The sequence below is a fragment of the Camelus bactrianus genome, chromosome 34 (assembly GCF_048773025.1).
Source record: "Camelus bactrianus isolate YW-2024 breed Bactrian camel chromosome 34, ASM4877302v1, whole genome shotgun sequence".
NCBI lineage: Eukaryota > Metazoa > Chordata > Mammalia > Artiodactyla > Camelidae > Camelus > Camelus bactrianus.
The window spans coordinates 5,359,932-5,383,923 of record NC_133572.1 but is presented as its reverse complement, the minus strand read 5'-3'; the positions used below and the strand labels follow the sequence as shown (position 1 = coordinate 5,383,923).

At 42.3% G+C, this 23,992-nt stretch overlaps 2 protein-coding genes across 2 annotated transcripts in view; one reads left to right on the top strand and one right to left on the bottom strand.

Annotated features, from left to right (window-relative positions):
- Nucleotides 1-16,210, top strand: part of CD163 (CD163 molecule) — an 83,778-nt gene extending 67,568 nt beyond the window's left edge. The window contains exons 15-25 of the mRNA XM_074357769.1: nt 1,314-1,406; nt 1,485-1,799; nt 2,784-3,098; nt 11,704-11,745; nt 11,838-12,152; nt 12,364-12,396; nt 12,798-12,935; nt 13,330-13,425; nt 13,633-13,716; nt 14,780-14,926; nt 15,946-16,210. Coding sequence (XP_074213870.1) covers nt 1,314-1,406; nt 1,485-1,799; nt 2,784-3,098; nt 11,704-11,745; nt 11,838-12,152; nt 12,364-12,396; nt 12,798-12,935; nt 13,330-13,425; nt 13,633-13,716; nt 14,780-14,926; nt 15,946-16,064 — 1,697 coding nt within the window. The 3' untranslated portion in view covers nt 16,065-16,210. The remainder of the gene's footprint in view (nt 1-1,313; nt 1,407-1,484; nt 1,800-2,783; nt 3,099-11,703; nt 11,746-11,837; nt 12,153-12,363; nt 12,397-12,797; nt 12,936-13,329; nt 13,426-13,632; nt 13,717-14,779; nt 14,927-15,945) is intronic.
- A 2,362-nt stretch (nt 16,211-18,572) lies between these two features.
- Nucleotides 18,573-23,992, bottom strand: part of LOC105062327 (antigen WC1.1-like) — a 99,535-nt gene continuing 94,115 nt past the window's right edge. The window contains exons 38-45 of the mRNA XM_074357254.1: nt 22,920-22,961; nt 22,514-22,828; nt 22,223-22,255; nt 21,501-21,638; nt 20,992-21,084; nt 20,628-20,699; nt 19,981-20,127; nt 18,573-18,863 (exon numbers count right to left, since the gene is read on the bottom strand). Coding sequence (XP_074213355.1) covers nt 18,718-18,863; nt 19,981-20,127; nt 20,628-20,699; nt 20,992-21,084; nt 21,501-21,638; nt 22,223-22,255; nt 22,514-22,828; nt 22,920-22,961 — 986 coding nt within the window. The 3' untranslated portion in view covers nt 18,573-18,717. The remainder of the gene's footprint in view (nt 18,864-19,980; nt 20,128-20,627; nt 20,700-20,991; nt 21,085-21,500; nt 21,639-22,222; nt 22,256-22,513; nt 22,829-22,919; nt 22,962-23,992) is intronic.

The window sequence follows — 23,992 nt, the reverse complement described above, 5'->3', positions numbered from 1 at the left end:
TATTTTGTATAAATTTTAGAATCAGCTTGTCATTACTCACACACACACACACACACAAAGGGTAAGGGTATTTTAATTGAGATTAGATTTAGTCTACATATAAATTTGAGGGTCACTTTGACAATACTGAGTCTCCCAATTCACTGACATGATATTCCCCTCCATTCAGGTAGGTCTTGAATTTCTCTCAGAGGTTTTGCACAGCTTTTACTAGGTTTACTCCTAGGCGTTTCATGATTTGGATGTTATTACCTTTTCTTATAGTGAAGGTGTCCTAGGAATGAATTCTCTCTGACCTATACCTGGATCGCCCCAGTGTTAGTATTTTACTTTAATCTTTTTCTCTCTGCTTCTCTCTCCACTTCCCTTTCTACCCTCTTCCTGCCCAATTTCTGCCCAAATATGTACAATCTTTCTGAATTAGATTGTCCCTTTACCTCTAAATTACTTGAAGGAATTTCCTTATAAAACTATAGTTCAGTCAAGCCTTCAGGTGACTTCAGCCCCACATGAGAGACCCCCAGGTTAGAACTACCAAGTTGAGTCTTCCCCAAATTACTAACCCAGGAAATCATTAGAAAAAAAATTTTTTTGCTTCAGCTGCTATGTTTGGCGGGAAATTTTGTTATAGAGCAGTAGTAACCAGTACACCTGCCATGTGAACAGCACTTCTAAACAGAGGAATATTTGTCCTCTGATCTTCAATTTTACTGTTTCTAACTTCTGCTAATCTACTGTGCTGATACACTCATTCTTTAGTTCTTCATTTCAGCCACTAATTTTTTCAGCTTTAGACATTGGTTGATTAATTGATTGATTAATTGATTGATTGATTGTTACCATTTCTCTGCTCAGATACACAACTGGTCAACTAATTATATGAGCATTTATGGCTATTTAAATTCTCTGTCAGATAACTAACAGCTGAATACCCTTGGAAATTCTTTCTGTCTCCTTTTTTCTCTTGGTTTTCCATAAGATCTGTTTTAAATAAGTATTTTTTAATGAGAGACATTGTAGGTGAAAAATTGTAGCAATCCATCACACAGGATTTTATTTTGCTTCCTCCATTTAAGTATAGATTCAGGGATAGAACACCTTATTTAATTCATTCTTAACGCAATGCTTGGCTTAACACAGAAAATTTGGCATTGTCAGAACACTCCATTGAGAATGCGAACTCTAAAATTAGGATAACTTTACTGCTATGTTACAGCTTTCATCTCAGACATGATCACAAGGTTATCACTTAGTTTAATTCAATTTCCTGTTCATCAACCCTACCAACCCTCTGGTCATTGCTGTTCCTGCAGGAAACCAGACCCAGGTGCTGCCCCAGTGCAACGACTCCGTGTCTGAACCAGGAGGCTCTGCAGCCTCAGAGGGGAGCCCGGCCAACTGCTCAGGTGGGGGTCCCGCAGGCCTAGAACCCCTGCCCTCCCCTGTGTAAAGGCCCCCCCACTGGCACGAGCCTCTCCCCGCAGACAGCAGGCGGCTCCGCCTGGCGGACGGGGGCGGCCGCTGCGCAGGCAGAGTGGAGATCCTCCACCAGGGCTCCTGGGGCACCATCTGTGATGACGGCTGGGACCTGACCGATGCCCACGTGGTGTGCAGACAGCTGGGCTGCGGACAGGCCGTGGACGCCTCGCCCTTGGCTCGCTTCGGGGCGGGATCCGGGCCCATCTGGCTGGACGAGCTGAACTGCACGGGGAAGGAGCCGCACGTGTGGAGGTGCCCTTCGCGGGGCTGGGGGCGGCACGACTGCAGGCACAAGGAGGACGCGGGGGTCGTCTGCTCAGGTCTGCGCGGCGCTCGGCCGCAGGCGGGGGGCCGGGGGGGGGCGCGGGCCCTGGGGGTCGGGGGTCTGAGCCCTGAGGGGGAGTTGCTGGCAGGGCGAGAGGAGGAAGCCCCTTCCCTGGTGCCTGTCTTTCCAGTCTGTCTTTACTCTCCAGTAAGGTCTGGAGACCCTACTGGTATTGTAATGACAGCACGGACTGAGTAGTTAAAAAATCAGGGGTGTATTATTTCACCGCTGTGCAGGTTAGAAGTCTGACGGGGGTCGTGGTGGGCTGACGTCAAGGTGCCACAGGGCTGCGTTCTACCTGGAGCCTCTGGGGAGAATTCCTCAGCCTTTTCTAGTTTCTAAAGGCGGCATGAATTCCTTGGCTCAGAGCTCCTTCTCTTTTTCTTCAGATAGACAACTTTGCCTCCCCCTGATCTTTCTTCCATGTCTCATCTTCCTCTAATCACAGTCAGGGAAAGGATTCCAATTTTAAGGATATTGGATGTGAAAGTGCCATTAGATTGGGCTCACGTGGTTAATCCACAGTATCCCAGCTTAATCTGACCATCCCTTGGTCCTTGACTTAATCATATCTGTAAAATCCCTTTTGCCAGATAAGGTAGCATTTTCACAGGTTCCAGGGACTGGGATGTGGACGTCTCTGGGGGGTCCACTCTTCTGCCTGCCTCCCTACTATCCACATCCCTTTCACATCCTCTTCCACGGGTTTTTCAGGAAGTGGGATTCAGCTCCCCCTCACTGCAGGGTGCCCAGATCAGTGCTCCTCTCTGTTCATTTTCCATCACATCATTGTGGTAGAAATAGAAAGACAGACACAAATGGACAAAGTCAGGTAAAAGGGAGACAAATTTCAGTCTTGTCACCTACTGAGTATCTCCTCAGCAGGGTCAGGGATGAGTGTTCAGTTTCTGGGAGAGAGGAACACCCAGATCATTGAATGGAATGACAACTGTGCCCTGTTTCCCCCTTTCAATTTTAGAGTTCCTGGCCCTGAGGATGGTGAGCGAGGACCAGGAGTGTGCCGGGTGGCTGGAAGTCTTCTACAACGGGACCTGGGGCAGTGTCTGCCGCAGCCCCATGGAAGAGCTCACCTTGTCCATCGTCTGCAGCCAGCTTGGCTGTGGGGACAGTGGAACTCTCAACCCTTCTGTTGCTTTTAGGGAAGGTTCTAGACCCCGGTGGGTAGATTTAATCCAGTGTCGGAGAACTGATACCTCTCTCTGGGAGTGTCCTTCTGACCCTTGGAAATACGATTCCTGTTCTCCAAAGGAGGAAGCTTACATCTCCTGTACAGGTGACTTACTGCCTGTTTCTATGTGTATGTCCCAACCCTGTAGGATGTTGCTAGTGAGATTTTATATTTTCAAATCTAAGTGATGACTTTAAGTTGAATCCACAAAATGAAATATGGCTGGAGCTAATTTAATCCACATGTGCCAACCTTGGTTTTTTTTTCATTTTTAAACAAGATATAATTGACATAACATTATATTAGTTTCAGGCTTATAACATAATACTTACATATTTATATATATTGGTATATGATCACCACAATGAGTTTATTAATATCCATTGCTATAAAAAGTTACAATTTTTCCTTATGCTGAGCACTTTTAAGATGTATTTTCTTACCAAGTTTCAAATAGACAACACAGTATTAACTATAGTCACCATGTTGTACATTACATTAGCCATGATTTATGAATTTTATAGCTGAAAGTTTATATCTTTTAACCACCTTCACCCACTTTTTGCCCAAACCAACTGCCCACCTCTGACAACCATCAAACTGTTCTCTGCATCACTGAACTTGTTTTTTTGTTATAAGATTCCACATTTAAGTGAGATCATATTGTATTTTTCTTTCGCTATCTAATTTATTTCACTTAGCATAATGCCCTCGAGATCCATCCATGTTGTTGCAAATGGCAAGATTTTCTTCTCTGTTTACTTTTTTATGGTTGGTATACATATATATATATATATATATATATATATATATTTTTTTTTTTTTCTTTTAGCCATTCATCCATCAGTGAAGACTTACGTGGCTTGGCTATTGTAAATAATGCTGCAATGAACTTTGGAATGCATCTTTTCAACTTAATGTTTTCATTTCCTTTGGATAAATTGCCAGAAGTGAAACTGCTAAATCATAGGGCAGTTCTATTTTTGAGGAACATCAATACTATTTTCCATAGTGGTTTCACCAACTTGCGTTCCCCCAGCAGTGCACAGGCCTCCCCTTTTCTCTGCATCCTCACCAGCTCTTGCTATGTCATGTCTTTTTGGTAACAGCCATTTCAGCAGATGTAAGATAGTATCTCATTGTGGTTTTGATTTGCATTTCCCAGTTGAGCACCTTTTCATGTACCTATTGGTCAAGTATATGTTTTCTTTGAAAAAATATCTATTCGGATCTTCTGCCTATCTTTTAATCAGATTGTTTAGTTTTTTGCTATTGAGCTGTATGAGTTCTTTATACATTTTGGATATTAACCTTTATCAAAAATATAATATATTTTCTCCAATTCTAAAGGTTGCCTTTTCATTCTGTTGATGGTTTCCTTTGCTATGCAGAAGCTTTTTAGTTTTATGTAGTCCCACTTGCTTATTTTTGTTCTTATTGCCTTTGCTTTTGGTGTCAAATCCAGAAAATCGTCACCAAGACTGACATCAAAGAGCTTTTTTTTTTCCTTCTAAGAGTTTTATGACTTTAGGTCTTTTGATCAAGTCTTTAATCCATTTTGAGTTAATTTTTGTGTATGGTGTAGATAAGGGTCCAGTTTCATTCTTTATCATGTAGCTGTCCAATATTCCTGAGACCTTTTATTAAAGAGACTGTCCTTTCTTCACTGTGTATTCTTGTCCTTTGTCAAAAATTAATTGACCATATAAATTTGAGTTTGTTTTTGGGCTCTCTGTTCTGTTCCATTGATCTCTGTGCCCATTTTTATACCAATAGCATGCTCTTTTGGTTGATGTAGCTTTGTAATATAGTTTGAAATCAGGAAACATGACACCTCCAGCTTTGTTCTTCTTTCTTAAGATTGCTTTGGCTATTTGGGGTCTTTTGTGGTTCCATACAAATTTTAGGATTGTTTGCCCTGTATCTGTGAAAAATTCCATTGAAATTTTGATAACAATTGCAGTGAATTTGTAGGTTGCTTTGGGTAGTGTGGGCATTTTAACAATATTAGATCTCCATGAGCACAAACTATCTTTCCATTTATTTGTATCTTCTTCAATATCTTTCCTCAATGTTTTATAGTTTTCAGTATACAGATCTTTCACCTCCTTGGTTAAATTTATTCCTAGATATTTTATTCTTTTGGATGCAATTGAAAATAAAATTGTTTTCTTAATTTTTCTTTCTGCCAGTTTGTTGTTACTGTTTAGAAATACAACTGATTTTTGTATATAGATTTTTGCATCCTGCATCTTTCCTAAGTTTATTAGTTCTAACAGTTTTTTGGTGGAGTCTATAGGGTTTTTTATACATAGTATCACATAATCTGCAAATAGTGTCAGTCTGCCTCTTCTTTTCAGATGTGGATGCCCTTATTTTCTTTCTCTTGCCTGATTGCTCTGGCTAAGACTGCCAAAACTACGTTGAATTAAAGTGGTGAGAGTAGACATCTTTGCCTTGTGTCTGATCTTAGTGGAAAAAGTTTGTAGCTTTTTATATATGAGTATGATGTTATCTGTAGGTTTGTCATATGGCCTTTATTATGTTGAGGTACAATCCCTCTATATCTACTTTGTAGAGAGGTTTTTTATAATCATAAATGGATATTGAATTTTGTCAAATGTTCTTCCTGCATCTATTGAGAGGGTATGATTTGTACCCTTCATTTTGTTAATTTGGTGTATCACATTGTGTTAATTTGTGGTTGTTGAACCATCCTTGCATCCTTGGAATAAATCACACTTGCTCATGGTACATGAAGCTTTTACTGTATTGTTGAATTCCATTTTATAATATTTTGTTGAGGATTTTTGCATCTATATTTATCAGGAATATAACCTCTAATTTTCTTTTCTTGTAGTGTCCTTGTCTGGTTTTGGTATCAGGATAATGCTGGCCTTATAAAACGAGTTTGGAAGTGTTCCTTTCTTCTATTTTTGGAAGAATTTGAGAAGGCTCCACCACTTAATACCATTACATTGGGAATTAGAATTTCAACATATTGAAATAAATAAATATTGGTGGGGTAACAAATATTCAGACCATAGCACTTTACTTTTTTTTTTTTTTTACTTTTTTTATTGAGTTATAGTCATTTTACAATATTGTGTCAAATTCCAGTGTAGAGCACAATTTTTCAGTTATACATGAACATACATATATTCATTGTCACACTTTTTTTCACTGTGAGCTACCACAAGATCTTGTATATATTTCCCTGTGCTATACAGTATAATCTTGTTTATCTATTCTACATATGCCTGTCAGTATCTACAAATTTTGAAATCCCAGTCTGTCCCTTCCCATCCCCTTGGCAACCACAAGTTTGTATTCTATGTCTATGAGTCTGTTTCTGTTTTGTATTTATGTTTTTTTTGTTTGTTTGTTTTTAGATTCCACATATGAGTGATCTCATAAAGTATTTTTCTTTCTCTTTCTGGCTTACTTCACTTAGAATGACATTCTCCAGGAACATCCATGTTGCTGCAAATGGTGTTATGTTGTTGGTTTTTATGGCTGAATAGTATTCCATTGTATAAATATACCACATCTTCTTTATCCAGTCATCTGTTGATGGACATTTAGGCTGTTTCCATGGCTTGGCTATTGTATATAGTGCTGCTGTGAACATTGGGGTACAGGTGTCATTTTGAAGTAGGGTTCCTTCTGGATACCTGGGATTCCTGGGTCATATGGTAAGTCTATTCCTAGTCTTTTGAGGAATCACCATACTGTTTTCCACAGTGGCTGCACCAAACTGCATTCCCACCAGCAGTGTAGGAGGGTTCCCTCTTCTCCTCAGCCTCTCCAGCATTTGTCATTTGTGGACTTTTAAATGATGGCCATTCTGACTGGTGTGAGGTGATATCTCATTGTAGTTTTGATTTGCATTTCTCTGATAATTAGTGATACTGAGCATTTTTTCATGTGCCTATTGATCATTTGTATTTCTTCCTTAGAGAATTGCTTGTTTAGGTCTTCTGCCCATTTTTGGATTGGGTTGTTTGTTTCTTTCTTATTAAGTCATATGAGCTGCTTATATATTCTGAAGATCAAGCCTTTGTCAGTTTCATCATTTGCAAAAATTTTCTCCCATTCTGTAGGTTGCTGTTTTGTTTTACTTATGGTTTCCTTTGCTGTGCAGAAGCTTTTAAGTTTAATTAGGTCCTGTTTGTTTATTCTTGCTTTTATTTCTATTGCTTGGATAGACTGCCTTAGGAGAACATTTTTGATATGTATGTCAAATAATGTTTTGCCTATATTTTCTTCTAGGAGGTTTATTGTATCTTGTCTTATGTTTAAGTCTTTGATCCATTTTGAGTTTATTTTTGTGTATGGTGTAAGGGAGTGTTCTAGCTTCACTGATTTACATGCTGCTGTCCAGTTTTCTCAACATGACTTGCTGAAGAGACTGTCTTTATTCCATTGTATATTCTTGCCTCCTTTGTCGAAGATTAGTTGACCAAAACTTCGTAGGTTCATTTCTGGGCTCTCTATTCTGTTCCATTGTTCTATATGTCTGTTTTTGTACCAATACCATTCTGTCCTGATGACAGTAGCTCTATAGTATTGTCTGAAATCTGGGAGAGTTATTCCTTCAGCTTCTTTCTTTTTCTTCAGTAATGCTTTGGCAATCCTAGGTCTTTTGCGGTTCCATACAAATTTTATTATGATTTGTTCTAGTTCTGTGAAATATGACCTGGGTAATTTGATAGGGATTTAATTAAATCTGTAGATTGCCTTGGGCAGTTTTAACAATATTGATTCTTCCAATCCAGGAGCATGGGATATCTTTCCATTTTTTAAAGTCTTCTTTAATTTTCTTCATCAATGGTTTATAGTTTTCTGTGTGTAAGTCTTTCACCTCCTTGGTTAGATTTACTCCTAGGTATTTTGTTATTTTGGGTGCTATTTTAAAGGAGATTGTTTCTTTACTTTCTTTTTCTGTTGCTTCATCGTTAGTGTAAAGAAATGCAACTGATTTTTGAACGTTAATCTTATAACCTACTACCTTGCTGAATTCTTTGATTAGTTCTAGTAGTTTTTGTGTGGACCTCTTAGGGTTTCTATATATAGTATCATGTCATAAGCATATAGTGACACTTTTACCTCTTTTTTTCCAAATTGGATCCCTTTTATTTCTCTCTCTCACCTGATTGCTGTGGCTAGGACTTCCAAGATTATGTTGAATAGGAGTGGTGAGAGTGGGCATCCTTGTCTTGTCCCAGATTTTAGTGGGAAGCTTTTGAGTTTTTCACTGTTGAGTACTATGCTGGCTGTAGGTTTGTCATATATAGCTTTTATTATGTTGAGATATGTTCCCTCTATGCCCACTTTGCTGAGAGTTTTAATCATAAATGGGTGTTGAATTTTATCAAATGCTTTTTCTGCATCTATTGAGATGATCATGTGGTTTTTGTCCTTTCTCTTGTTGATGTGATGTATTACATTGGTTGATTTGCGTATGTTGAACTACCCTTGTGTCCCTGAGATGAACCCTACTTGGTCATGATGTATAATCTTTTTTATGTGCTGTTGGATTCTATTTGCTAATATTTTGGTAAAGATTTTTGCATCTATGTTCATCAGTGATATTGGCCTGTAATTCTCTTTTTTGGTAGTGTCTTTGCCTAGTTTTGGTATCAGGGTGATGGTGGCTTCATAGAATGAGTTTGGGAGTATTCCCTCCTTTTCAATCTTCTGGAAGAGTTTGAGAAGGACTGGTATGGGTTCTTCTTTGTATGTTTGGTAAAATTTCCCAGTGAAGCCGTCTGGTCCTGGACTTTTATTTGTAGGGAAGTTGTTTTTTTTTTTATTGCTAATTCAATTTCATTTCTAGTGATCGGTTTGTTCAAGTGGTCAGTTTCTTGGTTCAGTCTTGGTGGACTGCATGTTTCCAGAAACTTGTCCATCTCCTCTAGGTTATCCATTTTGGTTCCATATAGTTTTTCATAATATTCTCGTATGATATTCTGTATTTCTATGTTATTTGTTGTAATTTCTCCATTTTCCTTACTTATTTTGCTTATTTGTGATCTCTCTTTTTTATTCTGTGTGAGTTTGACCAGAGGTTTGTTGATTTTATTTACTTTTTCAAAAAACCAGCTTTTGGTTTGATTTATTTTTTTCTATTATATTTTAAATCTCTGTTTTATTTATTTCCCCCCTGATCTTTATTATTTCCTTCATTCTGCTTCCTTTTGGGTTTTTTTGCTCTTCTTTTTCTAATTCTTTTAGCTGGGGGGTTAGATTGTTTATTTGAGATTGTTCTTTTTTGAGGAAGGCCTGTATTGCTATAAACATCCCTCTTAGCACTGTCTTTGCTGTGTCCCATAAATTTTGTGTGGTTGTGTTTTCATTTTCATTTGTCTCAAGGTATTTTTTAATTTCAACTTTGATTTCATCATTGGTCCATTGGTTTTTTAATAGCATGTTGTTTAATCTCCATGCTTTCCTTTTTTCCTCTGTAGTTGATTTCTAATATCATGGCATTGTGGTCAGTAAAGATGCTTGAGAAATTTCTATCTTCTTAAAATTGTTGAGGCTTCTTTTGTGCCCAAGTACAGGATCAATCCTAGAAAATGTTCCATGTACACTTGAAAAGAATGTATATCCTATTTTGGGGGGTATAATGCTTTGAAAATATCCACCAAATCTAATTTTTCTTTTATATCACTTAATTTCTCTGTTACCTTACTTATTTTCTGTCTGGAAGATCTGTCTAGTGATGTTAATGCAGTGTTAAAATCTCTGACAATGATTGTATTCCCATCAATATCCCTCTTTATCTCTGTTAGTAATTGTTTTATGTACTCAGGTGCTCCTATATTGGGTGCATATATATTAATGAGTGTAATATCCTCATCTTGTATTACTCCTTTAAACATTATAAAATGTCCTTCTTTATCTTTCTTTATGGCCTTTGTTTTAAAGTCTATTTTGTCTGAAATCAGTACTGCTACACCTGTGTTTTTGGCTTTTCCATTTGTATGGAATATCCTTTTCCATTCTTTCACTCTCAATCTATATGTGTCCTTCTCCCTAAAGTGGGTCTCTTGTATGCAGCATATTGAAGGTTCTTGCTTTATTATCCAGTCTGCCACTCTGTGTCTTTTGATTGGAGCATTTAGTCCATTAACATTTACAGTAATTAATGATAGATGAGTGTTTATTGCCATTTTGAACTTATTTTTGTAGTTGATTTGGTATTTCCTCTTTGTTCCTTTCTTCTTCTTTTTGTGGTTTAGTAATTTTCCTTTGTATTATCACAGATTTTACTTAGTTTTTGTGACTCACTTGTAAGTTTCTGGCTTGTGCTTGTCCTTTTTTGTAAGTCTATTAACCCATTCCTATAACATAGCACTTTACTTATGTCAACACTTCTCTCTCTCTCACACCCCTCCCCACACACAAACACACATACCCCATTCAGGTATACCTTGAGTGATATGCTAGGAGTTGCCTGAAGTCCACAGCTGGGATTATGTGCTGGTAGATATTTCAAAAGCAGAGGTTCATTCTTTTCCTTGTCTCTCTTTCTTCATCTTTTTGTCTTTTCCATATGAAGGCCAAAGAGGTATTACACGATTAGACCTTATACTGATGATATTTTTCCTACAAGTAGACAACACTGAGAAGTGGTGAATTCTCAGTCTGAAAGTGAGCGGCCGCCTCACAGAGGTCCTGCCATCATTTGTGCAGAAGTTCTCTGCATAGAGCAGGAGTTTGATAGAATGATATAGAAATAATATACAAATTCTGATGTTTTATGACATGTTACCATGTACACTTCAGTTTTCTTGTGTTGTTTTGAACTTATATATATTTCTGTTTTAATTCTTTTGTGTATTTTTCAGTCTTTGTTATTTCTGCTTCATTGCAATACAGAATTTTCTCAGTATATTTATGTCTCTATTGCAGACATTTCTGTCTTACTTGGTATATGTGTCCACCTATCTTCTCTGAATCCTACTTATTCTATCCTGTATATTCCCTTTTTTAAGAGATTCCTTTCACTACAGTAATCTTCACTTGCCCACCTGTCATACTGAATAACAGATAAGAGTAGCTTAGAATCTGATTAATAGTTTCCCACTGAAAATTACATAAATGGAATTTGAATATAAATTAATTATATGCTTATGGACTAATTATTTTTAATATGCACTATTTATTATCACAGACCATTACCATTAATTTATATTTGCTTTCCTATTTTACTGACTAGCTTGAATTTAAAGGATTTACATGTCACTCGATTTTATTCCTCTATTTATTTATTTAATAAATATTTATTAAGCCCCTATCATGATACTTAGAGAAGCTTCTCGATACATACTTGTTGAATGAATGCATACAAAGTGAAAGGCACTGTCCTAACAGCAGAAACACAAGGTGAATAAGATATGCAAGGTGCTTATTCTAGGAGAGCTTTCATTTAGGGGGGTGTGTTTGTGTGTGTGTGTGTGTGTGTGTGTAGATGTCTGTGTTTATATTTGTTGTGGGGTGTGGAGAGTGATAAACAAGTGAACAGATAAAGTCATTTCAGCTGGTGATAAGATCCAGGGAACATCTCAGCCCAGTAGACTATGAAGCCTGTGTTTTGACTCATCCTTTGGAATCAGCCAAGGATGCTGGATAATCTTGTTCAGGGACGAGAGCACCCCCAGCTGTCCCTGATCCAGTGCTTCCGCATTGTTTGTTTCTGCAGGAATTAGACCCAAGAGCTGTCCAACTGCTGCCCCCTGCACAGGTGCGTCAGCCTCTCCCTCTTCCCCTGTGGCTCCCAGGGGCTCCTGCCTTCCCACCACGGGCAGTAACAGGAGAGGCCGCTGTCCTTTTCAGACAAAGAGAAGCTCCGACTCCGGGGAGGAGGCACCCAGTGCTCAGGGCGTGTGGAGGTTTGGCACAGCGGCTCCTGGGGCACAGTGTGTGATGACTCCTGGAGCCTGGCAGAGGCCGAGGTGGTGTGTCAGCAGCTGGGCTGTGGCCACGCCCTGGAAGCCCTGCAAGATGCAGCGTTTGGCCCTGGGAACGGGAGCATCTGGCTGGATGAGGTGCAGTGCAGGGGCAGGGAGCCCTCCCTATGGGCCTGTGCTGCAGAGCCCTGGGGGCAGAACGACTGCAAGCACGAGGAGGACGCCGGGGTGAGGTGCTCTGGTGAGTGGAGGACCAGTTTTGGGGCTAGGACTGAAGAACACGTGTGTTTGAATCCAGAAGCACTTCCTGAAATGCTCTGGCTCCAGGAGAGGCTATTGCCTGATCTCCTGGGATCTGGAAGAGATCAATATACCAGTGATGGTAGGTGTAACACTGTGGCTTTTTCAGGCCAATTCAGTACAGTGATCAATTCTTTTTCTGTTCTTTCCAGGTGACAGGACAACAGTTCCCCCAACTCGTGGAAGTAAGTGATTCTGCTGCCCTGAGCTATGTGACAGTGGAGACTCCCATATTTTCAGGGACTTGCATTATGGAATCTACATATTTCTGGCAATATTATCCATGTCAGCATAGAAAGGTCTAATGATCCCATATTTATAGTCCTATTAAGTAGTGGCAGCTGTAACGCTCCAGAGCTTTGTCAGTTTTCATTTCATAAAAATCCCTTATAACCAGATTCAGAGGACAATTAACACAGCTCAGGGCGGGACCTGGGTTGATCATATCCTGGGGTTCAGGCAGACCCACTGTATCTGAATCCAAACTTCATGCTCTTGGACTCAGAGGATGACTGGGATAAGGAAGGAGAGATTCTTCTGGACTTACCATCCTCTCTAAAATCTCATGGCCCTCTCCTCACCTCAGGAACCAGTACAGCTTCATCTCCCATCCCTGGCATCTTCTCCCTTCCTGGAATCCTCTGTGTCATACTGGGTGCCCTTCTCTTCCTGGTCCTCATCATCCTGGGGATTCAGCTACACCGAGGGAGAGCAGAGCACCAAGGTGGGCCTTAGGTAGGCTAAATGATCTGGAAAGTAGTGGAAAGGGTAGTGAGCCAGCTGTGACAGCAAGAAAAGTGCGCAAATTTTGGCCTCCATCCTCATTACCTGGCAAAATTCTACCTTTTCTACAATAGATGTCAAGATTTGAAAGAATGAATCCTTGGACCAGGGTTGAATGTAAAATCTCTCAAGAATTATGGTTTCCTGTGTGAATAGTGTCAGTGCAAATTGAGTGTGGAATCAAGATCAGGGTCAGGAAGCATAGTTCTGTCCTGAAGGCAAAGAAAGGGGCACTAGCAGCCCAGAGGGTTTTCTCCATTGGAAAGCACTGAATGCTTTGTCTGTTGTAAAGGAAACATCTCCAGGGGCGGTCTCTAACTCATGCCTCTTCCCAGCCTTATCAGCTTTTAAAGATGCATTTGATGAAGCCTTGTACCAGGAGATTGATGACCTCGTGAAATCAGAAAAGGTGGACCTGTTGGATAACCCAGGTATGTCCCATGCCCTCCCCTCTCTTCAGGACCTGGCTGTGTGTTGTCTTCAGCAAGCGGAGACTCAGCCACCAACCCAACCTCACAGAGAGCTCCAAGCTCTCTCTCTGCAAGTCTGAAGCCTCAGTATTGCTTCTGAGCTATAACCCTGGGCCTCCTACTATGGGGAAGGTTTCTGTTTGTCTGTGATGTTTTTCTCCTTACCAGATAACCTGTCTGATGACTCAGCGACTAAGCTGCAGTATTACACAGGGGACGATGAGGAGAATGGAGACCCTGAGTCTGCCTCAGGTAGTAGACATAGGTCTTCTCTCAGATGGAGGGAACAAGGAGGAGGAATCTTGCCTGAGGAAACGCCTCCTGTGATTAGGACGGGAAGGATCTCTTCTCTCCAGTTCACAACAATTTTGTTTCCTCTCTTGCCCATTCTGTGACCTCAGAAATGGAAAGATCAGAGTCAGTTCCCTGTATCTACTGCTACTTCTACTTAGTTACAGATGTGTATCTAATGTAATATTAACGATTCAGAGGCCATGTTTTTCTAAATAACTGGAAGTGTTAAACTCAAAATTCTATGGCTACAGAGAACGCTGGCATTGGGAACTATGGTTGGAACCAGAGATAGTATGACATTTGGATCACTTTATGGATTTGGTGTATATTGAGACAAAAATATTGATATTGATAAGCCCTGGAATATATGGAGTGATTGGCACCTGTACTTACCAACTACCAGAAACTCTTATTTATAAGGAAACTGATAAAGGAGAATGTCCTCTCTGGATCATCTCCATAGAGTAAAGATGGACAGTTCGTGGAGATTAGATCCTGAGGTCAACTGAGCACTAGAGGAGATTGAAACCCACACCTCCCATGATTGGGACTGGTGGGATATCTTGTCTCTGAGTGATAGATGTCCCCAGGCTTCCTCCTCTCTACCAGCTCTGTGTCTCCCACCGCTTTAGAGGGCACGTGGATGTCCTGGGTTCTCTTGGTCCAGATTCATCTTTCCTAGTCACTGATATGTGCATATTATGTGTTACAACTCTGAACCATATGCTGGAAAATAGTACCTGAAACTCACGTAGCATAATAGATTCTGTCAATGCTTTATGGTATGAGAAGCCATGTTAGAAAAATATGACTGACCTTGATACATTGGAATAGTTAGAAGATATAAAGGATTTTTAAGCATACTGAGGTCAAATATATGCCCTTGAAGCAACCTTGGAATATTATATATACATACGTATATATATATCAGCCATTAGAATCTCTGCATTAGAAGGGACTTAGGATGTCTCTTAGTCCAACCCATACTTCGCTATTTCACTTAAGTACTTATTTGTTTTAGAGCCTCCAGGACAGCATGTTGATGCCACAGGAAATGGTTATGATGATGTGGATGAGTCACCTGTTCCTGTAACTCCTTCCTTGCCTGGAATGAATGAGAATTATTTTTCCCCAGAGGATGGAGGTGGTGCCAATTCTTCCCAGACAGGTGAGTGGACAGCTCAGTAGCCTTATTCCCTTGTCATGGGGAAGATGAGTTTTGACCCACCAGTAGTCAGTTTATCTTTACTATCAGAATTGGGGTAGCCTTGTATACCTAGATATTGTCAGTTCTTCCCTATCCCTGGTATACTGTAGCTAATTCATCTCTTCTAAGAGGAGAACGTACTGTGTTCTCTGTGTCCATGTCCACCATCAGTTAGATGTAGGTGTATCTATAGGAGTTACAGAAACTTCATTCCCATTTTCATACCCCAAATTAAGATATATATTCTGACAATAAATTTGGGAGTTCTTTCAGATGTTGAGAGCTAATCTGAAAAGTTCTTAAATAGAAGTGTAAATTAAACTTATGAGCTATAAAACTTGTTTGGGGGGAACCATGTAACCAAATGTTTAAAGTTGACTTTGCTCACTGTTAATGCAGAATGTGTAGTGACCTTAATTGGAGAGTCTCAGCATTAAAAGGAAACCAAGATGCACTTTTCTCTCACTGTTTCAATTGCCAAATGAAGATCCTCATCCCCTAGGACTAGACTTTCTGCTTATATGTGAGCATGTGGTCCCTGGGGAGCAGGAGGCTGTGGGATTTGGTTGAGCTGCCCCCATTTGACAACTGACAGAAGACCCAAGTTGTTCTCATGTAAAACTTGTAGATCAAACTTGATCTCTTGTTGGGGTGCTGAGGAGAGGTCAGCTGAGGTGCTCTAAAGAGGTCATGTCCTGCCTCCACTCCTTAAGAAGTCAGACCAGACTGGTGCAGAAGAGGCATGCATGTCTCTTTTCTACTCCTTGCCATTATTGGTCCACCTCCTTTCCAACTGTCAAGGTCAAGACAACATTGCATGGAATAGCTGAGTCAGTATGAAGTAGCTCCATGTAGCCTTTTAGACAAATGTTGGATCTCCCCAAGTATTTTGTAGCCACTTTGCACTAGTCTCCTTCCAACCGAGGACTATGTCCTATCTTTTCATCGCCACTAAAAGCAGATTGTCCTTACTGTTTCAGGCATCTCTCTGCAGTCTCCTAGAGAAGCTGTCAACTCTAGCATGAAAGAGAAAGAATCCCCATTGGTCCTGAGACAAGATGAGCCTGAGTATGATGATGTTGAGCTTAGCACCATGTAGAGCCGTTTTGAAGCAAGAAACTCTTCAGAGAATCGTCTGTAATATTGTTTCTCAGATAAATGAGAATCCTGTCTTCTCCATTACTGCAGCTTTTACATGTAACTATGATTAAAGGAAATTATTCATAATAAATACTCTGAGCTTAACAGACAAATGCTGCTCTCTTAAGAATCTCGGTGTATTGACCTCCCCTGACCTTGGACAAGTCAGTCTTCAAATGCACTCCTTTCCCAAAATGAAATCTCAGCTGAAAGTCAGTGTTATCACCATCCTACTGATTACACACTTGCCTTCCTTTAGATACAGAGAAATTCACGCTTTCTTAAATAGCATAAAACTCTGAGATCTGGTCCTGAACTAAGTGTTTACTCTTAGAAAAGTAAACTCAGAAATACATAACTGAATATTCCAATATAGCCCACCCACCTCTACTAAAACCTGGAAGTGATGTTCAAAATGAATGAAGTTTGTCAGCCTCACAAGAAGCTGTGAAAATTACACAAGAGGACCAGGGTAAAAAGGGCAGAAGGACCAAAGAGAACTAAGCTTGGTAAATTGAGTTATTGCTGAAGTGACCAATTCCAAGCAGGGTCTGACTCGCTTTCTAACAGTAATGCCTAGTGATGCTGCCATACTGCTAGGTTATTACATTGGAAGTTGCCATGTAACATAATCCTTGACACTTTCAAGTCTTTGTGACTTTCTCCACTCTGCCCAGAATAGATATTTATGGGTGTTAACTACTCGTGAAGTTTCAGGAAAATCTAGGGTCTTCCAGTGAGTCCTCCCAAATGACATTGGAAAGACCTCCAAGCTTAATATGCAACCTGCACTCTTAAAGGAAAACATTTCGCATGAATTCTTTCCCCATGTGACATTCTGGCTGCCTTGTCATAATTACTACTATGCAGAGCTTTCTGGCTTTAGTTGAAAACCCTGGAATGATAAATCCTCCCAAACCACCCTGCACAAAAGGCCTTTTCACAGGCAACATGGACCACTTGGGGTGATTGCCCTGATCTCCCTGGTCTAAGCACTCTGAGAGTCTGTCCACCAACTCCCGGCTGCTTCTTGAGCACCCAACCAAAAGTTAGGCTCATCCTGCTGGAAGTCTCCCAGATCTGGGTGGTGAAGCTTGTCCTATCCATCTCTCCCTTAATTTTATCTGATTTTTATCATCAAAATTTATGGTAACCAGCTCTCTATTTTAGCTTGTTGACATCATGCAGCAGAAGTAAAACACAATCATCTTGTTGGATATACTTTACCTTGTCATTCATTTCATCACTTCCCTATGGCAAATGGCCATAAAAGCTTCACTGGGAGAAGGACTGGGCATTTTTCAGTTCCCATGCCCAGCCCAAAATTACAGAAGATTACGTGGGTGTCGTCTGTTTCCCCCTGCAGACAGCATCCAGAGTCATCCACTAAGTAACAGGGTGGGCTTGGCTCATAACCAGGCCCCCACTCTGAGTGCTTATATTAATTCAGCAGCCTCTCCACATGCTTACCTTGGAATAGTGTGCTCTGGAAACGTGGCATTTACTTGGCTGCTCTTACGAGACAACTCCCTCTGCCCTGAAAAATCACAGCAGGCTTACATTTATGTGTTCAGTAGTTACCAGATCAAAGCAATCTTGAAGCAATATGTTTACAGAGAAGAAGCCCAATGATCTGAAACTCTTCCTCTAAGAGTTCAGTCATGTCAGAAACTTCCATCCACATCTGCAAAACCCAAGAAGCCAAACATTCCTGATCTTTCTGTCCACGTTCCTCTGGATCCTCTCTGTTTAGGTCTCCTATCCCTTGATTTCTTGTCCCTCTTGGATGCAGGTGTGTGGGTGAGAACCAATTTGACCTCCATCAACTTGTAGTCAAGGGAGACATGAGTTGATATAATTCATGTAGAAGGTTTTATAATTGGACAGACAAGAAATGGCAACATCCTGAAGAAATAGGAGGAAGTGATGGAGAGGAACGATTGAAGTTAAAATGATTTGATAACCAACTAGACATGAGAGAAGAGCAAGGAGGAGTCTGTATGGGCTTGAGGAATAAATGGAAAGAGAAACCTAGGGAATTTGATATGAAAAGGAAGAAAGGAAGAGATAATAGAATGAGTTTTTAATTGGCCAAAGAAAATTTAGGCAGGATACGGAGAAATATATTATCCTCTCCCACTAGCCAACCTCCCACCTTCACTCTGAAACTCACATCCGAGTCTGGTGCCCAAGAACTGGTTAACAGCAGATGATGTGACATCTCGTGAAGAGCACACATGAATGTTCAGGACTGAGTATTTTCCATGAGTTCATCTTGTTAGGATGAGGGTGTGAGTGTGGACCAAGTTTAGAGTCTTTTGTCTAAGCAACAGTGACCCGGAGCATTTTTGAGCCTGGGCAGAGTCATGCCTTCATTGGCCTTTGGGGGAGGTGAGAAAACAGGTCAGTTCACTCACCTTCTATTTCCTTTGAGGACCAATCTTCTAAGAGCATTTGACAAGAAACGTTAAGTTATCAACAGAGGGGAAAAGTATTTTATTCAGAATACATACTCTGAGCAGTTTCCTTATAATGCAATGATAGGTCAACACTGCTCTACTGAAATACAGGCAGTTAGAATGTCGGAGCCCTCCTCTCATATTAACACAGCATCATGGGAAAGCCACACTGGGTGTTCCAGGGACACTCAGTTCAACGTCATCATACCCAGGGTCCCCCTTTTCCCACTGATCCAGCCAGGGGCTCTCTTCTCCTTTCCCAGGATCAGCTGCCTCTCTAGGAAAGTTGAGAGAAGAGTCTGAAATAGTAAAGAGAAGTTTGATTAGAACTGTGACAAAGGGACACTGGGCTATGCCCTGTGGCAGAAGCAAGTCAAGTAAGTGGTGATGACATAAGCTCCCTGGGGACTCAGTTACACTCAGGGAGAATCAAACTATTTCATATTCATTACAGTAAGGAAATATCAGGCTCTCCTATCAAGATCCAGTCCACGTGGGTCTGTGGCCTCAGTTTAGCTGAGAATCCCTGGATCACAAGGTGATCTGAGGCCAACAGGAACCCTCTGAAGACCTGTTTCCTGGCTTACACAGTCCACAGGAGATGGCTCAAGAAAGGTAAGACTCTCTAGAAGGGATGGGAAATTTTCGTTTTTCACAATTGACAGGTCTAAATTCACACAGAAATGGAGACAGGAAATCATAACTGGAAAAATCTCAGCTCCTCACTGACAACCCAACTCTGCTCTTGGTGGTCTTGACTTGTCTTTCTAAATGCCCCAAAATTAAAAAAAAACAAAAAACAAACCCCACAGGATCCTCCGACCGTTGGCCCTTCCCCAGAAATCACATGGGACCTCAGATGGAGAAACGCCGTCCTCTGGAGAATGAGCGTATTCACTTGACCATTGAAGTGTCTGGGGCCCATTAGCCCTGGCCTGTCCGCAAATTCTGAGTTGGTAATCCACCACTATGGCTTTATGTTTTAATGTCACCATATATCATAGACTTTGTACAGATTTGGCTTAATATATGATCACAGCACATCATAAAATACAAAAATGCTTCACAAATTCCAATCTTAAAACTTTGTTTAAATCTCTAACTGCATTTCACAATGACACAGCATAAAAATGTTATCAGAACAGTTGTTCCATTTTTGGATTTGGTAAATACACTTAACTAGTCTACAAATCTTAATGCAAATACATCAAGGATGTAGTTACAGAGACACAAGTAGCAAGAATACACACTGATTCCTCCCTCCCAAGGAGTCTGACAGCATTACAGAGAGGCGTATGGTCGAGGTAATGTTATCAAACACAGCAGGTCATGCAAATTTGGAATCTCCAGGAAGGATGGGCATTGAGGAGCTCAAATTCACCTTTCCCGGACACAGAGATCAGCTGACCCACTCACCTGTCTGCGAGGGCCTCATCCCAGTCTCCTCCTCTGGGGGGACCTCCCCCTTGCTCATCCGAGAGGCAGGGGGAGCCTCAGGCAGTGGTACCTCTTCAGCATCATCGTAACCCTCACTAGGGGCCTCAGTCCTCTGATCTAGGGGCTCTAAGGGCAGACAAGGGGGTCAAGGGAAACCACCATAAATGGGCTGTACTGGGAAATACCTGAAATCTCTTCTGAACCAGAGTTTCTGAGCCGCTAAACAAAGGCACCACTCACTCCTTGTCTCAGCAGGCTCTTTTCTGGTCTGTATATATCATTCTGATGTGCCCATAAGCCAGGAAAATAATCCAAAAAGCTCAACATTTCTTGATTAAAACCACCCATTTCAAAGAAGCTCTTACATGAATGAGCTTTACCAAAATCTTTTGATGAGTTATGCTTTCATGATGTTAGTTTTTAAAACAACATGTGCAGGCTGTGACTGAGTGAGGGTGATTCTGGCACAGAGAGCCCAGCCCCAGCGTGAGGCACCGCACAACAGCCACAGAAGTTGGGGAGTGTGGACCTCTCTGGAGACAAGGAAGCCTGTTCCTGCTGGATTTCATCTCTGTGAGGAACGTCACCCGCCCCCTCTCCCCAGCCAAGGCACATCCACCTCTTACCTGGAGTGGATTTATGGTCACTGTCCTCCTCAGCATCCCCAGTGTAATAGGGAAGTTGAGACATTGAGTCATCTGACAGGAACCGTAATGTGGAGAAAAAAATCACAAAGAACAGAACAATCCTTCCCACACCCATAGGACCACTGCTAAGGCTGAGAAAGAATGCTGGGGCCGTCATGGCTCCTACAGGGTTGGGGAGGCCTGGAGCTCACAGGGGCTGTGAGAGACCCGTCCTGTGGCCTTTGGAGGGGCTGACTCTGAGAGCCTGGAACAGATGTGGGGAATGTGGGTGCTGAGAAGATGCCTCACAGCCAGTGGGTGGCTGACAACCAGGGGTCCCAGGAGGGCAAACAGAGACACACACCTGAGCTGCGCAGCAGATCCTCCTTCGGTGTTACAAGCTGATCAATCTCCTCGTACACAGCCTCATGGACAGCGCCTTTGACCGTGGATAAGGCTGAGAAAACCACCAGCAGGTCAGACATGACTCCCCAGACGCCCTGAGCCAACAGGCTAGTCCTTCATCTCATTGCCGCACACATGTGGGGAGACCCACAGGGCTGCCAGCACCTCTGTGTATCTCACACCTCACACACCACGCCCATCTGCACCTTCTGCCCTCCCCTGAAGCTGGATCCACAGCTCAGCCTCCACTCTTTCTTGTCTCACATAAGAGCCATGACTTACGAGTGTTCATACCTCAAACCTAAGAACCTGTGTATTCAGCCCTTAGGGTTTCACATGGAGCAGAAGGAGTTTTGCAGATGAATAGGGGTAAGAACAGAGACCTTGCCCACATTTCCCCTTCTGTCACCTGACCCCGCTTCCTGCCTCCACACACTTTCCATGTTGCCCTGTACCCACTGCACCCACCTCTGCGCTCCGCTCTCCATCTGAGCAGCTGAGTCACCAGGATGACGAGGACCAGGAAGAGGAGGGTTCCCAGGATGAGGCAGAGGATCCCAGGCAGGGAGAAGATGCCAGGGATCGGATTGGAGCGTGGCCTGGTCCCTAAGGAGGAAAAAGGAAGACTGTTTGGAGAAGGACATGGCACAGAGAACCTTCCGAGGTCAGCGTTTACAGAGAGCTCCTCACAGTCAACTCCCAGCCTCAGACGTAACCAGACTGACTGTGACTCGGCTCCCCCAGGTCATATCCTGAGATAATTCAACTCCACTCCTGCTGGTGTGGCCCAAGGGAGAGCTGCAGATGATCAGGGAGCTTCCCGCTGAGACAGCCTCTGAGCACTGGGCTCACAATTAAATCCTCTCCTTGGGCTTCACGAGACCAGAGCATCAAACAAGTCCTGGGACTGGCATCTTACTTTTGAAGAGCAACAATCACAGGAAAGTAATAAAACCTTGGATTCTGCAGCACAGTAATCAGCCTCCCCTGGATCATGGGGACACAAGAAACTTCTGGCACCGTGAACCAAGGCAGAGGGAGTTTTCCAAGGAAAGTGCCCTGCTTCCTCCCCACCAGCCAGTGGTTCCTCAGGATCTGTCCTCTCCTGAGCTGGCTGATTCCGGCAGAGACCACAGAACAGGTCCCAGGAATCGGAATGTTCTCCCTGCCCAGGGACCGTGGCAGCGTACCTGCTGTAGCAGGGGGCAAAGTTGTCCTCTCACCTGGAGAGAAAAAGAGGGGTTTGGAGCCCAGGGACTCGATAGAATGCAGGGCAGCCCACGTTTCCCTCCTGAGCCCTGAAATCACCCCTCAGTTACCACAACATCCATGTTGAGTCCCCCCAGCCCCCCTATCCTACATCCAGAGCTACAGCGTCAGGATGCTTTCTGGACACAAAGTCCGCATCCTACCCCAGCCCAGCTCATTGCCCCGTCGCTGGCCCTGCTCAACCGGAGCGGAACCCACGCTCCTCCACTCACCAGAGCACCTCACCCCGGCGTCCTCCTCGTGCTTGCAGTCGTTCTGCCCCCAGGGCTCCGCAGCACAGACCCACAGGGAGGGCTCGCTGCCCCTGCACTGCACCTCATCCAGCCAGATGCTCCCGTTCCCAGGGCCAAACGCTGTACTTCCCAGGGCTTCCAGGGCGTGGCCACAGCCCAGCTGCTGACACACCACCTCGGCCTCTGCCAGGCTCCAGGAGTCATCACACACTGTGCCCCAGGAGCCGCTGTGCCAAACCTCCACGCGCCCTGAGCACTGGGTGCCTCCTCCCCGGAGTCGGAGCTTCTCTTTGTCTGAAAGGACAGCAGCCCCTCCTGTTACCTCCCGTGGTGGAAAGTCAGGAGCCCCTGGGAGCCACAGGTGCAGTGGGAGAGGCTGACGTACCTGTGCAGGGGGCAGCAGTTGGACAGCTCTTGGGTCTACTTCCTGCAGAAGCAAACAATGGGAAGCACTGAATCAGGGACAGCTGGGGGTGCTCTCATCCCCGAACAAGATTATCCAGCGTCCTTGGCTCAGTTCAAAGGATGAGTCAAAACACAGGCTTCATCGTCTACTGGGCTGAGACATTCCCTGGATCTTATCACCAGCTGAAATGACTTTATCTGTTCACCTGTTTATCACTCTCCACACCCCACAACAAATATAAACACAGACATCTACACAAACTCACACAAACCCCTAAATGAAAGCCCTCCTCGAAGAAGGACCTTCATATCTTGTTCACCTTGTGTTTCTGCTGTTAGGACCGTGCCCTGCACTGCGTATGCACTCATTCAAGTATGTGTGGGGAACCTTCTCTAAGTACTGCGATAGGGGCTTGATGTTTACTGAGTGAAGAAATAGATAAATAAAATCCAGTGGCATGTAATTCCTTTAAATTCTTGCTCATCAGTAAGATAATAAAGGAAATACAAATTAATATTAATGGTTTGAGGTAACAGAGAAGAGATATTTTAAAAAATAATGAGTCCAGAATCACAGATTAGTTTATATTCAATAATACATTTATACATTTTAGAGGGAAATTATATAACAGACTCTAAACATTTTTTATCTATTGTTCAGTATGACATATGGGCAGGCAAAGAGATTACTACAGGGAGAGGACACTTTTTTTAAAAAAGAAAAAGATAGTTTTCCTTTTTTTTAAGGGATGGTAGGTAAGTAGACAAATTGCTAGGGAGTGTCAGTGAGACTCAGATAAACACACTGAGAAACACTGTGTTAAGAGGACACAGAGATGAAACATAGGACAAAAAAACTACATAAACGTATAGAAGATGAAGGAAATAGATATAAATTCAAAACAATGCAAGAACACAGACATATACACCATATTTGCGATGAAATGTCAGAATTGGCTTATCCTTTCCGTGTCACCCCATCAGACCTTCTCTGCCCGAAGCAGTGAGACATGTCCAGAAACCATGGCAGGACCTGTTCTGGGGGGTTGTTCA